The sequence below is a fragment of the Nicotiana tabacum genome, chromosome 1, assembly GCF_000715075.1.
Source record: "Nicotiana tabacum cultivar K326 chromosome 1, ASM71507v2, whole genome shotgun sequence".
Taxonomy (NCBI): Eukaryota; Viridiplantae; Streptophyta; class Magnoliopsida; order Solanales; family Solanaceae; genus Nicotiana; species Nicotiana tabacum.
This window is the reverse complement of record NC_134080.1, coordinates 78,415,999-78,432,639: the sequence shown is the minus strand read 5'-3', so window position 1 is coordinate 78,432,639 and position 16,641 is coordinate 78,415,999. Positions and strand designations below refer to the sequence as shown.

General features: G+C 37.3%; 1 protein-coding gene across 1 annotated transcript in view; it reads left to right on the top strand.

Moving 5' to 3' along the window:
• The first annotated feature begins 1,228 nt into the window (after positions 1 to 1,228).
• Positions 1,229 to 16,641, top strand: part of LOC107777550 (L-gulonolactone oxidase 3-like) — a 32,172-nt gene continuing 16,759 nt past the window's right edge. Inside the window, exons 1-2 of the mRNA XM_075251899.1 lie at positions 1,229 to 2,056; positions 4,594 to 4,849. Coding sequence (XP_075108000.1) covers positions 1,382 to 2,056; positions 4,594 to 4,849 — 931 coding nt within the window. The 5' untranslated portion in view covers positions 1,229 to 1,381. The remainder of the gene's footprint in view (positions 2,057 to 4,593; positions 4,850 to 16,641) is intronic.

Sequence of the window (16,641 nt, the reverse complement as noted above, 5' to 3'; positions counted from 1 at the left end):
TCCTTCTAGCATCCACACCAACTCTTTCCACCAACTCTTCCAATTGGCATGCCATTATTAACTAAACATAAACCAACACGCATATTGCTAGCGAATAAGGGCAAATTTCACATTAGAAAAATATAAAAGAAATGTTAGGTATATGAAAAAGCAAGCTTTACACACTAGTAATGTATTTTTAAGTTGTACAGGCCTAGCAAAACAAACAATATTTTTGGTGGGGCTGGATTTTAATACATTTGTTCTGCAATCAGAGAAGAGCAAATTAAATAAAATATAAGATGGGAGAACTCAATCAGTTAGTTTAATAAAAGGTAGCAATTTTGCTTTTCTGGAAAAGCGGAGTTCTAATGGGAACTGATTAACTTTACAAGAAATGGGAACACGAGCCCACCAGAGTTGAGAACCAATTAATCCTGTTTATTTTTTAATCTACAACTTTACCCATACTTTTCACGCAATTGAAAGAAGGAGAAATTAAATATTGTGATCTAAGACATCTGTAGCTTCAAATTTTGAACAGAAAATGGACGTATTGTTCCTAAAATAGAAGCTCGAACCCAAGATGAATATTTTAGCTAACCAGTGGCCATTAAATATCTTATGCATAGCATCAATGGCGAGGTATTCATATTTTGCTCCTTTCTGGTGAAGGAAGCAGAAAGGAAAATTTTATTTCTTTAGTGATGAAGTCCATATCATTGGAAACAGCCCCTCTACCTGCATTACGTAGGGGTAAAGTCTGCGTACAGACTACCCTCTCCAGACCCCATATATTGGGATCAAACTAGGCTTGTTGTAGTGATGAAGTCCATATCACATCAATAGATACTCATATCTTATATAGCCAAAAAATTGAATGTCTAACAAATCCAAAACTTCGTCAGAAAACTACGTACATTATGCTATGCATAAGTCACAAACAAGAAAAGCGCACACACTCAAGAATGAAAACTCTGGAAATATTAGATAAAGAAGTCAAATTTGAGCATCTCCGCAATCAAATTAAATGCCAAGTCTTTATTTATTCTGCATTTTAATTTGATTGCCCGGAGAATGTAACTGAAATATTTATAATATTAGTCGTAAATATTATAGTACACTAAGCATTAATTGGCGACCTAATAAAAATAACAACTAACCTATTATCTTTGGTTAAACCACACGAATTGCTTAAATAATCCATACTTATACCTTAAATTCATTTATTTATTTAGCTCAAATGTGTCTTTGTTTGGAATTTACGTAAAAGGCCTAAATACTCCCCTCTGTCTCCACTCAATGGCAATATATCAACCCCACCTTCAGTTCCCTTTGAAGCAACATTCATCTTTATAAACATCCCTCCATCAATAATTACAACCCAAGATTTCGAAAGATAATGGCTGATCTCTGCCGAGGCCGCCACCTAGTCCTTCTATGGGTTTTAGCCACACTTGTAACCATCTCTTCTGCTATGCCACCACCAAACCCTATCAAATGCGATCAAACAGATTGCCAACTTTCTAATTCCTACGGTATTTGGGGTGACAGAAAAATATGTCACGCTCCAAAAATTGTCTATCCCACAACAGAAGAAGAACTTCGACAAGAATTAGCAAATGCAAACAAGAACAACCTTAAAGTCAAAGTTGTCACAAGATTTTCACACACCATTCCTAAACTCGCATGCCCCGGTACTGGAGATGCTGCTGTCTTCATAAGTACTGAAAAATACGACTCAACTATTAATGTCGACGTGGAAAAACGTACTGCCACTGCTGACGGCGGAGTTGGACTCCGGAAGTTTATCGATACAATCGAAAAGGCGGGGTTGAGTTTAGTGGCCGCGCCATATTGGGAGGGAGTGACGGTGGCCGGAGTAATAAGTACGGGGGCTCACGGCAGTTCGTGGTGGGGCAAAGGAGGAGCAGTTCATGATCATGTTATTGGTCTCAGTCTTATTGTACCAGCAAATGAAGCTGATGGCTATGCCAAAATAATCAAATTGATACCACAAAATCCACTGTTCAATGCTGCTAAAGTTTCTCTTGGATTGCTTGGCATCATTTCTAAGGTAACAAACAGTTTTCTTTCATATTCTTTATATATATATTCACCTAATGTTTGTTTCCTTTTTATTCAATAAAATTAATTAGGACGGTTTAAGTTATTTTCCTGTCTAGTTTATTCGTATGTCCAAGTTGGTTTCATTCGATTGTCGTAATTCACATTTTTAAGAATTGATATCCTAACAGACTTAATGAAATTACTTTTGATCTGAAATTACGTATAATTAATTGGTTTATCAACTTATTCTTTTCCTCGGGAGCGTGATTAGTTCATTTACATTTTTTCGACTTATAAAATGTCTCTTTCTATAGCTGTAAAGTCAGTAATATATATATATATAGAGAGAAAAAGAAGTTATACTAGGGATATCAATATTTAAGAATTTATCTCAATTAAAGAGTATTATTTATCATATTTGCTTATTACTTTTAGGTAGACAGACTGGAATCTTACGAAAATTAAAAACAAAAAAGAGGCATCCAGCGCATAATTGGGAATTAACAAGTCACTTCATTTCAAATCGAACTTGTTCAAGCGATAAGCACTACTGCACTAGTACTGCATAATATCTGCCGGTGCTGCAAATAAAGTCCCCACAATGATCGATTTTTCATATTTAAGATAATTAAATCTATCCATCCATGGCCAGGCTGTGTGGTACTGGTAGGAGTTTGACATTAAACCCTATTATATCATTAAATGCAAAGGATAGGGACATAAACCCAACCTCTAATCCTAATTGCGGTTAAACGAGCCAACTATCTTGCTAAAGATGGTGTGACTATTCAATCAATAAACTACTTACTATACAGCTATATGGTAGGGGACTACTCCTCTTCTTACTCAGAGGTGGATCCAGGATTTGATAGTGCGGGTGTCACTGTATTTAATATAAACTTACCGATAGACAAAGAAGTTGAATTTGGATATACATGCATTTGGCTGGTTCGCTATATTTTAAATTAATTCAATTCGATTTGGTTAAGTTCGATCCATTTTGAGTTAATTTGGTTTGCTTTATAAGATCTTTTGGTGCATAAATAAACACATAATAACGAAACTGAATATATTTGGTCCTCTCAGGGAACAAATAATATTAACTAGATAAAAAAAGAAAAATAATTAAAAACATATTCATAGAAAAAATTTGAATGTAGAACAAGAAAACACAGGCAAATATACTTTTATAATCTAAAGAACTAATAAAAATGGGATTGTATATAGAGAAAATATAAAAATGAAGATAAAGGAAATTAGGAAAAAGAGGAGAAAAGAAAACAATCTGGAAAGAAGGAACTTAGAAAAGTAAAATTGGGTTAATATGAGTGAAACGAGGATCAATCTTGGGACTGGGCTTGGCAAGGGCTACCTTGACCATGGCACCTATAGCCATTTTGTGACTAGGGGTGCCACTAACTATTTATATACTTTTTCTACGTGAAATACTAGTGAAATACTAATGCTTACATGAAATTCTACCCGAGCGATCAGGTGGCGTACCACCCCATCACGTCTACATAGATCCGCCCCTGCTCCTAGTTACATAAGGTACTAAAAGTAAACAAAATAAAGGCGTCTTCCCCGTATATGAAATAGATTGTGGTACACCAGAAAGGAAAATAGGAGAATCTATTAAATTTGTTGCATATAAAAACGATAATGTTCTTCATTGATGCTTTAACTTGGGGGTCCAGATAAATAGCCTCAATGAACAGTATTGATCTGTCAGTCTACAAAAAGGTAAGAAGGTTCACATTGTACATCTTCATCAACAGGTGGTTTGAGAAAACCTGAACTGACCAGTCTCAATTGTCCTCCAATTTCAGTAGGGAGATTCTGGAACATAGATAAAATTTGTGTTCCTTGCATTTGCTAAGTATGACTCAACTTGGAGATAGAGAATCCGCTGGCCCATTTGGCCTCTCTATAATAGTACTTGAATTCAATCTGTACAAATTGATCCCTCAGGTTATAATTGATGCCATCAAGAACCATTTATAGGTGCCATGGGTGGATTGTGACCGTTGTTTCAATATAGTAGCTGAAAAGAAAAGAAAATTACATTTAAAGTATAGGGATAATCTTTGGTAAAAAATCATTCGGGTTTGACATAAAAATAGACAATATTATATTATGTTAAGAGTATCTTTATATTGAATTAGCCCGACAATATCAAATTAATTCTTAAAATAGTGTGGAAACGTAACACCATCAAAAGTACACATGCGAGACAATGGTGGAGCCATGAATAAATAAGGGGATTCCAAAACCAAAAAAAAACTCCTTATGCCCAAGAGGATTCAATAACCTGTATATAAGCAAAAAATTACTTTTGCCCTATTTAGATAGTATAATCTTCCAATTAAGGAGATTTAATTGAATCCCCTTGCACCCCTGTTCCGCTTCTGATGTGAGAAAAGTTAAAGTGCCCCTATATTAGGACACCCCACAAAATTGGAACGATACAAAGGAGAGCTAACCTGACCTAATTTTTTAAGTGTATAATATAATATTAACATTGTACCTGCAATTTTTGTATAGGTGACGTTTCAAGTGGAGCCAGCATTCAAAAGAAGTATAACATACAATTTCACGAATGATAGTGATATAGAAGATGAGTTTATGGAACATGCAAGGAAGAATGAATTTGGTGACATTCAATGGTACCCTTCTAGACGTACTGCTGTGTACAGATATGATAACAGAGTCCCCTTAAACACATCAGGCGATGGTGTCAATGATTTTCTGGGATTTCAATCCAATCTTATTCTGCTCTCTAAGTCTGTTCGAGCCACAGGTATTATACTATCTAATGATTAATATTATGGGATTTTTTTTATAGAAAGATTAAAATATCCATCCTTGAAGAGTCTAACACAGGAAATAAGCAAAAATCACTTAATAAGATATCAATTACAAGGTTAGTTTTTTTTTCTTTTCATTTTATATACCTAAGTTAATATATTCGACATGCAATCGAGAAATCCGGAAAATTTGATAACCTTTGTCATAGTTATCGTATAGTTTTGCTATTGGTAATGAAAGCTCAGTGAAGGGATTATGTGACCCCTATGATTAGTGTGATATTGTTAAAACACAATTTGTGGAGTTAACATTTAATTATTTGTACGTAGGTTAATGTATCTTGTTAGTAATCTGTATTTGTAAAACAATTCTGGAAAATATAAATGAACATAAACAGAAATGTAAACGAAATAATAAAAACCAATTCGAGCCCACTGAATTCAAGTGTTTTCTTAAGGAATTTAATCTCCTCCTAGTACTCAAGGTTATGAATTATTTCCTCCCAGGATATAAAGAATTACACACTGGTGTAGTGGTACTTCAAACCCCAGTGTTTCAGCGAACACAAAGTTTGGTAGCAAATCACACTTACTGTTGCTTTCTTTGAAGTTAAAATATGTAGAAGAACTCAGAAAATTCGTATGGAAATTCTGAGCAGAATAGCCTTGTATTTATAGCCAAAGTTGGGCTGAAATCTGAAGAGGTGCAACTCTTCAGAATGGTTGTTTATGCAAAATGGCCACATCATAAATGTTATTACTTAACAATAAAGAGGGAAAATAAAGAGGAAAAAATTGAAGAGGAAGTTTAATTTTCAGTTACACAACTGAAAAATGGATTGGAGGATTTAATATTAATATTTATTTTAATATTAATATTCTGTTATTAAAATAAATATTTAATAACATTTCTGTTAATATTTTACTATTAACAAATAAATTTGGTCCAAAAAATTAATCAATCAATCGATCATTTGACCAAATCCAAATCCAAATCCAAATTCAAATTCAAATCCGAAGCCGAAGCCGAAGCCGAAGCCGAGCCGAGCGAGCGACGATAACGACGGTGTGAGGCTCGCCTTCTTCGCAACTCTTTAAGAGCTAGAAGAAGAACAATTGCTTATTTACCCATATAAAACCTTTTCCTCTTCCAATATGGGACAATGTTCCTTCATCAAGGAGGGAATCTCAAATGAAACTCAAATATTTCATTTTCCCTCCATTTTCCATTCACCCTCTTTTAAGTATTAATATACTTAAAATCCCAACAATCCCTACATGAATGGGGAATGGCTATATCACAGAAATATGCATGAAAAACTGTGTGATTCGCAAGCAAAGATTAATTGCATCTGGATAAGTAGGTTTCCCTTTGAACTTTCTGTAGTGAACTTATGTCGGATATACTCGGTCAATCGGTAGATTTGATATCTTTGAACCGTCGAACTTTGGTGTATACCTAGACAACCATAAGTCACACAATCAACCCTTAACCGTCTTTGGTTCTCATTGTTGTGTTCGTTTCAGCCATGAACACCTCATGGTTTCATAAGTGCGTAGAGAACTGGCATTACAAAGTTATCCTTGAAGCGGCTAACACTTCACACTTACATAGGTGATTCCTAAACGTGTCATCCCGTAGATATACTATTTGATATACCCCGTATCAAATTTAGAAATCATTAAAAGCCTTAATGTTTTATCCTTGGTACTGAATATTGTCTCATCACAAGAATGGACCAAAAGTTTAGTTGACAATATTGAACCATTATTAATGACTTTGTTTGATCTCCTTGAACCTAGATCTTGGGATCTCCAGTCTTCTAGGTAGAGTTACCGCTACTATGACTTGTTCTCGGCCACAGTCCCATTCTCCTTAATGATTTCTCAACTACCTCTCTAGTTAGGCCTTTTGTAAGTGGATCCAACACATTATCACTTGAGTTTACATAATCAATCGTGATAATTCCTCTAGAGAGTTATTGCCTAACGGTTTTATGTCTTTGTCGCATATGATGAGATTTACCATTATACATAACGCTCACAACCCTTCCAATTACCGCTTGACTATCGCAATGTATGCATATTGGTGCCAACGGTTTGGGCCAAAATGGAATATCTTCCAAGAAATTTTGGAGCCATTCAGCTTCTTCACCGGCTTTATCTAAGGCTATGACCTCAGCCTTCATTGTAGAGCGGGCAATATAAGTTTGTTCGGATGACTTCTAAGATGTCGCTCCTCCACCAATAGTGAATACATATCCACTTGTGGACTTAGAATAAGTTGAATCGGTGATCCAATTTGCATCACAGTATCCCTCAATCACCGCAGGATATTTACTGTAGTGCAAAGCAAAGCCCTGGGTATGTTCTAAATATCCCAAAACTCGTTTCATTGCCATCCAATGAGATTGACCTGGATTGCTCGTGTATCGACTCAATTTACTTATAGCACAAGATATATCTGGTCGTGTACAATTCATGACGTACATTAAGCATCCCAACACATGAGCATAATCCAACTGTAATATGCTTTGGCCTTTGTTCTTTGCTAATGCAAGATTCACATCAATTGGAGTCTTTGCAACTTTAAACCCTTAGTGCTTGAACTTTTCAAGCACTGTCTTAATATAATGAGATTGTGACAATGCCAGACCTTGAGGAGTCTTATGGATCTTAATCCCCAGAATTAAATCAGCAACTCCCAAGTCTTTCATATCAAACTTGCTAGTTAGCATACACTTAGTAACATTTATGTTGGCAATATCATTACTCATTATGAGCATATCATCCACATATAAGCAAACAATGACTATGTGATTTGGAACATTTTTAGTATACAAACATTTATCACATTCATTTATCTTAAACCCATTTGACAACATTGTTTGGTCAAATTTCGCATGTCATTGTTTGGGTGCGTGTTTTAGACCGTAAAGGGACTTAACATGTCTACAGACCTTCTTTTCCTTACCTGGAACCACAAACCCTTCAGGTTGTTGTCGCGCCCCCTTTTTTCTCGCGAAAATCAGGTTTATAACATTTTGGTTGGGATAACTCTTTCCTTTTGGGAAAGAGGGTTTGCATTTTTGAAGAGTCGCAACCTAACGATTTAAGGTGCGTTAGGGAACCTATAGGGTTCATTTATAACTACGTTTGGTAACCAGAGACAGGATAAGGGCTTGAAATTATCCCAATGGGAAGGTGTTAGGCACCTCTCAGGATCCACTAGTGTGGTTCCCGGCCAAACAATTTTTGTGAATTTGTGCAATTATCAAATAAACAAGTATGGCTCAAATAGTAGGGGATTTAAGCTTAAATACACAAGTGTTTGAAAAAATAGTTAATGAAAAGCAAGATTTTGAAAAGAATTACAATCTACACATATTTGGGAATGTAAAGGGGTGTCCTAGGTTTGTTTATAATATGGATCACATCAATGCAATACCCGGTATGACACTCCTCAAAGAGGGGCTACACGTGGTATTAATGCACCGGTCATCATATCCATGTCTACCCTTTCCCACCCCATGAAGGTAATTAAAGCGAGGGTTGGTCTTGGCCCCTATTGCATGCTGTTACCCATCCCTTCCTATCAATCCTGGAGCAATTTAGGACTCCTATCCTATAAGAAGGGGGTTCTAGGCAGACCCTCAAGTTTAAAGGCAAAATACTAAGGCGACATATAATAAACAAGTAGGACTTCAATTAAGGGGAGCATGAAAGACCAGTGAAAGGCTCATATATGCCTCCACACACAGTACATATAAACAGCATGACTCATACACAATTAAGGTCTAAATTCAGATCTTAAGCATGGTATCTAAGTGATAACAACAGAGTTAGATTTATAACATGACTCAGGGAAGATGTCCTAATCAAGCTTGACTACTGATTTTAACATGCTGACAGTCAAATAATAATCACAAAGACGGTTCTGATTTTATTTAAGCTATATACCTAAGGCTTGCCTAGGCGTAAAAATAATATGCAGCAGTTACCAGAATTATAAAACAGTTATTTTACCTAAAGCATGATGTTCTAAATGTTGCAAAGACATGCAGGATTATGACCAGTTTCACTTAAACAGGATAATCAAACGTGAGACTGTTTTATGCCTTTTTCATGCATCAATAGTTTAACTAGGTATGACTGAGCGAGTGTAAACAAGATCTTAAAACAGGGTATCTAACGTGCACATATGAAAAAATACAGAATGATTACAAAATTCCTAAAGCATGATTTCTAAATGCCTAAAGAGTTACAACACGACTTCAAGATGTGCAGAAGCAACAGTTTTATGGTGATGTTGTCATTTAGCCTAAAGCAGGAATTCTAAGTGGTAAAGTGATGCCAAATGAGATGCTAAAACAGTAAACCTAAGAATATGGTAGCTAATGCATGACATGTTTCGAATGGGTTGATCTTACACATGGATTCTAATGCACATATAGGAAATGTAAACCTAAGACATGTATTCTACCCATTGATGTTGATAGCATAACTAACTACCCTACCTTTTCACTAGCCATCCCAATCTTGTTCACAATAGATTATTACAGACCAATACTGAAATGAATTAACATAAGTATAAACGAAAAATAAAAAGTAAAAAGCTACACTATAGAGAGCCTGAAGATAGGCCTAGATCCTCAACACCTGATTAGGACTTCCTCTCTGAGTTATGTAATAAATAACCTCAAGTGCCAAGATTGTTTCATATTTTTTCCTTATATCTGGGTGTGTCAGAGTTCCCTAAGGACCTTAAGGGATCTCGGGCAGTGCTCACAACCAGATTTCATAGCCAAGACAGAGTAAGTGCAGTGTGGAAAGGCCAAATTTCATGTGTCCAAGTTTAGAGGGAGCTCAAGGGTCCCAAGGCAAGGCTCACACAAAAGGGACAGAACTTAGTGGTCTAAGAGTAGAGTGAGAGTGCTTGTCATAGTGTTGTAAAGATTTAAGTAAGAAAATAGTTTTGATAATGATTAATTTGAAATAAGTTTTGGAAAGCAATAGAAGAGTTTGCCTTAGTAAAACCAGTTTGAAGCAGAAAAGAAACAGGTCAATCAACAACTCAAAACCAAATCAACATACATAGTTCAAACACAAACAGGGAAAGGAGGAATTGGGGACAAATATGGAGCATGTGAGGGCAAACATGTAGCATGCAGGAACATATACAAGAACACAATCAGAAACTCCTACACGTTCAGAGGATCAGGGGGGCAGTAGGGTATTGGATTAAATTAACATCAAACAACTAAGACCATGTACCAATCATGGAGGTTCACATAAGAAACATGTACTAAGTATACAGAAACCTGTTGGTCATTGACAAAAAAACATAACTTAACATGTAGAGGGAATTCAAGATCCTAATTACATGTTGAACAACAAAGATAGTAAATAAAAGTATATCAGAAATACAAAGAATTGTAACAATAATAGAAACATGTTGATTTGAGGACTGAAATCTGAATTAGAACATACCAGTGAAGTGAAGAAAGCAAAACACAAAGCAGAAATCGGAGAGGTGCAGTAGCTAGCCTTGGCTTGCAACCGGCTAGCTTAAAATAATAGCAAATAGGAAAGAAGAGATAATGGAGAGTTTTAGTTGTGTGAGAGAGAGTTGAACAGATTTTTTTGTTCGTGTTTATGCTAAAGAGAGAGTAGAGTATTTATAATTTTAAAAAATAGAAAAATAAGGCAAGAATCATAATTCAACAATAATTATGGAACTATGTACTAATTAGTGTAAGTACTTCCCCTTAATTAAGGAGTTAGATAACAAAATAAGGAATGAAATCAGTGTGCGGCCAATAAGGACATACTTCAAACACAGCAGGTATAGGTTAAACGATTGAGGCTAAATTCATAAGGTTCTAATTAAGGAAACAACAAAGAATCAATTAACAGCATAGTCAATCATGTACTAAGGCAAGAGAGCGATTTATAGGTCGGAAATCAACAGAGATATCAATCACAGGAAATCAGTAAAAGGTATAACTCACAGGAGATTAGGGATTTAATTAAAAGATAATACTGATTAGAAGAAATCATCAGAAATTACGTTAATCAAACAAAGTAGACATAATATAGGCGGGAGAAGCAAAATCAGAAACCCTAATGAACATGAGGAGGTAGAAAATCATAGAACCTAGCACATATGCATGACAAACAGGTACACATACAAATCAGATAAGCAAAGACAGCTTCAGAAACCCGGATTAAACCAGAAATAAATAGGGCTTTCAACATGATGAATCAGATAAAAGGGAAAACTTAAATAAACTGCTTAAACATGGTAGAAATCATAGAATAGTACTGAAAATCAGAAGAAAAAGCATTTTGAAAAGGAGTTAAGAAACCCTAGTCTTGAAGACGAAGGGTTACTTTAGAAAAAATCGAAAAACCTTCGAGGAAAACAACAAAAGCTCATAATATACACAGATCTAAGACAGATCTAAAAGAAATCGGAAAATCTTATTGTTAGGGTTTCAGAGAACCTAGAGAAGATGAGAAAACCTTAAAATGTTACCGGTTTTAGCCGGAAAAGTCATAGATCTTATTCAAACAGCCATTGATGGCCAGGAACTGGCATGAGAAACCATGGGAGGTGAGTGAACTGCCTCTAGTTCACTTGAAGGCCTCAAAACGATGACACACATTCAAAAGGGAGCCATAAGGCTGGTAGGTGGCGAGACCACCATGGATTCCGGTAAGGAGACGACCGGAGAATGGAGGAAATGGGCCTAGTAGGTGGAGCGTTTTACAGAGAGGGATGACAGATTTGAGAGATGTAACTGCAGAGAGTAAATGAGAGAATGAGGGTTTGGGGGTTAGACTATTAGGTTAATTATGGTAAGAGTGAATCTGGATCGTTGATCAAAAATAATCAACGGCCAGGATTCAACAAGATTGGGTCGGGTTAGGTAGGGGTTTGGGCCTGGGTTATATTAGGCTATTTTAATTGTGGTTTTGAGGCTGGTTTAACTTAGGTTATAATTGAAATAAAAATGGCTAATTCTTAAATACCCATCAAAAGTAGATAAATAATTAATAAAAATAGCTAATAATTAGATAAAATGAAATTAAAGCTAAATAGGTGAAATTAAGGTAATTAACTAATATTAAAAATAGAAAATGACCGATTATTGAATTAAAATAGCATAAAGTGTACAATTAGGCACCAATTGCAAAATTTGGTGTAATTATAGCCAAACAATGCCAAATTGGCTAATTTGTGAAATAATTAAATTCTAATAGAATAAATAAAATGATATATTGAGCTAAGACATACTTTTGAAATCACTTGTAATGTAATTTATGAACAATTATCGAATATAAAGTACTGAATAAATTAAAAAATAAATTGATAACAATATGGAAAATTATGGAAAAATACCATTTATTATAAAAAGTGATTTTGAAGGTATATGATGGAAATATTGGGTATTAATAGATGCCCCTCTTTACCCGGAAAGGAAAAAGAGTTGTTGGGTAAAGATATGATGACCAATTTTGACTGAGCAAAATAGTTCGAGAGATTAGGCCGCATCCTGGCTTCTGAGCTGCCTACATATCCCTGGTTTCAAAGGAATCAGGCCGTATGTAGTTCAGGATCCATCGGCGGAGTATACCGATGAAGCCATTTCAAGAACGGACGCAACATCTAGGGTTGGGTGAGTGAAAGGTTTACGAGAATGGTTAGGTTTGATATGGCTTGAGGGAACTGGAGCGAGATCGCTCCTAATGGTTAGGTTGCTCGTCGTTTTACCGGCAAATAGAAGTAATACAAACGTATACTGTGCATAAATTTAAACATGATGCAAATTCCCGTCGGACCATGAATGTTGTCTTTGGACGGTTTGGAATGGCGTCCTCAGACCATGATGTCCTGGGCCATGGCTTGTTTGATGCAGGATTCGCAGGCCATTAAATGATGTTCTCGGGCTGTGAGGATGGTGCCTCTGAACCATGACGCCTTTGAATAATGATATGCAAAAGATTGAAAGAGATCCTCAGGGCATGACATAGTGTTATCGGGCTATGAAGATGGTGCCTCCGAACAATGATGCCTTTGGATGAGTTGGCAATATTTCAGCCTATGAAGGATGCAGTAGTATGATGCGGACAAGACAGAGCTTAGTCATGTGAATTGAAGGGCAGAGCTTAGCCCGTAAGAGAAGCGAGATAAATAGTGCTTGGGATAGCGCTTAGTTTCGAAGAAAATTGGAGGCAGAGCTTAGCCTCAAAAGGCAGAATAGTAGCCTTATGCAGATTGGAAGGCAGGATAGTAGCCTTATGCAATGCAGATGCATATGGAGGTAGAGCTTAACCTCAGAAGACAGAATAGCAGCCTTATGCAATGCAGATGGAGGTAGAGCTTAACCTCGAAAGGTAGAATGGTAGCCTTATGTAGATTAGAAGGCAGAATAGTAGCCTTATGCAATGCGAATGCAGATGGAGGTAGAGCTTAACCTCGGAAGGTAGAATGGCAGCCTTATGCAAATTGGAAGGAAAAATAGTAGCCTTATGCAATACAGATGCAGATGGAGGTAGAGCTTAGCCTCGTAAGGCAGAATGGTAGCCTTATGCAAATTGGAAGGCAAAATAGTAGCCTTATGCAATGCAAATGCAGATGGAGACAACGTTTAGTCTCGGAAGGCAGAATGGTAGCCTTATGCAATGAAGATGCAGATGGAGACAACGTTTAGTCTTGGAAGGCAGAATGGTAGCCTTATGCAATGAAGATGCAGATGGAGACAGCGTTTAGTCTCTGAAGGTAGAACGGTAGCCTTATGCAAGAAATAAGATAACAAGAAATAAGATAACAACTGACAGTAGAGTTTTCTTAGTTGATAGCAGATTGCGGCGTTGTGATTCCTGGGAGCATTGTGACTTACGGAACATCACTGGTGTGTGCTGATAGAAAATGTTGGCAAGTACAATGGTTCTGAGAATTGTATTCTTTCACAATGTTTGTTCCATGGGCGTACAGTATGTTTAACGATTTCACAATCCTAGTGCCTGCATCCAAAGAAAAATCATGAGTTTTGTAAGGGGGAAGGTTAGTTTGTATCCCCACTAGCTTTGCTTGACTCATTCGGCTTTGATCCGGTGATACTGTCTGTATTATTTGGGTAGCGTTGCTAAACAAATCAGTTTCAATAATAATCATGCATGATTTTGTAAAAGTATGACATAAATTAAAAATAGCTTTTAGATGAACCGACGACTGTGACGTAGTTCAAGACATTGCAACCTCTCCTGCTACAGAATTTTTAGGGTCCTCCTCAAAATTCTACCCCAGTTTTATGGGTTGACGTTTCTGACTGTTGCTCGTGTGGCGATCGGCTGAAATTACTTCGGAATTTTGAGGGTCCTCCACAAAATTCTGCCCTAGTTTTCAATTGCAAGGGGGAGGGGGAATGAAATTATTATTGAATTGTGACCAAACCCATAGGGTTGCCTACGTATCCCCTCTTAAACGGGAATCAAGTCAGGCGTAGTTCAATTTACATCATATAAGGAAAGCATAAATATTACACATAGTAATGCTTGACTGCATCTGAATTGATTGGCTTTGGCCAGACTTCTCCGTCCATTTCTGCAAGTATGATGGCTCCTCCTGTCAAAACTCGGTGAACCATGTATGGACCCTGCTAGTTGGGAGAGAACTTCGCTTTGGCTTCATCTTGATGTGGAAAATTTTCTTTAACACCAGCTATCCCGGTGTGAACTTTATTGGCTTGACTCTTTTGTTGAAGGCTCTGGACATTCTGTTTTGATAGATTTGACCATGGCAAACTGCATTCATTCTCTTTCCCTCTATAAGGGCTAGTTTCTCATAACGACTTTTTACCCACTTTGCATCGTCAAGATCAGCTTCTTGTATGATCTCAGGGAAGGACTTTCTACCTCAGCAGGAATGACAGCCTCTGTACCATAAACCAGCATATAGGTGGTTGCCCCGGTTGATGTGTGGCTTGTGGTGCGATACCCCAGTAGAGCAAATGATAACTTCTCGTGCCACTATCTGTGATTCTTTATCATTTTCCTCAATATCTTCTTGATATTCTTGTTGGCGGCTTCTACAGCTCCATTCATCTAAGGTCTATAGGCTGTGGATTTCTTGTGTTTTATCTTGAAAGTTTCGCACATAGCTTTCATCAAGTTGTTGTTGAGGTTGGAGCCATTATCAGTAATGATTGACTCTGGAATTCCGAATCGACAAACAATGCGGTCACGGACAAGTCTACCACGACTTTCTTAGTCACTACTTTGTAAGATACTGCTTCGACCCATTTGGTGAAATAGTTGATGGCTACTAGGATAAACTTGTGTCCGTTGGAAGCAGCAGGCTCGATTGGTCCAATAACGTCCATTCCCCAGGCGGCGAACGGCCACAGTGAGCTTGTCGTGTTAAGCTTGCTTAGAGGTACCTTTATCATTTCTGCATGTATTTGACAGCGGTGGCATTTCCGAACATACTGGATGCAGTCTGTTTCCATAGTCATTCAAAAGTAACCAGCCCGGAGTATCTTTTTTGCTAAGACAAAACCGTTCATATATGGATCGCAGGTCCCAACATGAATTTCCTCTAGTAGCCGGATGCTTCCTTTGCGTAGACACATCTTAATAATCCTATATAGGGAGTCCTCCTATATAGTATTCCTCCGTTGTGAAAGAAGTTGTTGGACAATCTCCGAAGTGTGCATTTCTGAGTAGGATTCGCAAGCTCCAGGTACTCTCCATTTGCCAAATATTCCTTGATATCATGAAACCAAGGCTTTCCGTCTGCTTCCTCTTCAACGTGGGCATAGTAAGCTGGCTGATTATGGATTTTCACCGGGATAGGATCAATGAAATTCTTGTCGGGATGCTGTATCATAGATGATAGGGTAGCCAATGCATCGACGAACTCATTCTGGATTCTGGGAACATGCTGGAATTCCGTCTTCGTAAACCTCTTTCTCAATTCTTGTACGTGATGCAAGTATAGAAGTATCTTGGAGTTCTTGGTTGTCCATTCTCCTTGTACCTGATGTATAAGTTAGTCTGAATCTTCAATCACTAGCAGCTCTTGAACGTTCATGTCAATGGACATTTTGAGTCCTAAGATGCAGGCTTCATACTCGGCCATATTGTTGGTTCATGGGAACCTGAGTTTGGCAGACACCGAATAATGTTGACCGGTTTCTAATATTAGGACTGCTCCTATGCCAACTCCTTTGAAATTTGTTGCTCCATCGAAGAATATTCTCCAACCATCATAGGATTCTGCAATGTCTTCTCCTATGAATGATATCTCTTCATCAGGAAAATATGTTTTCAGGGTTTTGTATCCTCCATCCATGGGGTTTTCAACAAGGTGGTCTGCCAGTGCCTGTCCCTTGACCGCTTTCTAAGTTACGTAAACAATGTTGAACTCACTCAACAGGATTTGCCACTTGGCTAACTTGCCGGTGGGCATGGGCTTCTAAAAGATGTACTTCAAGGGGTCCATTCTTGATATGAGATATGTAGTATAGGTGCAGAAGTAATGTCTCAGCTTCTGAGCTACCCAAGTCAAAGCACAGCAGGTGCGTTATAATAGAGAATACCCCCCTCGTATGGGCTGAACTTCTTATTGATATAATAAATGGCTTGCTCCTTCCTCCCCGTTTCATCGTGCTGCCCCAGAACGTAGCTGAAAGCTCCATCCAACACTGCAAGGTAGAGTAATAAGGGTCTACCTAGCTCGGGCAGGACTAATACTGGTGGTGTTGACAGGTAGTCCTTG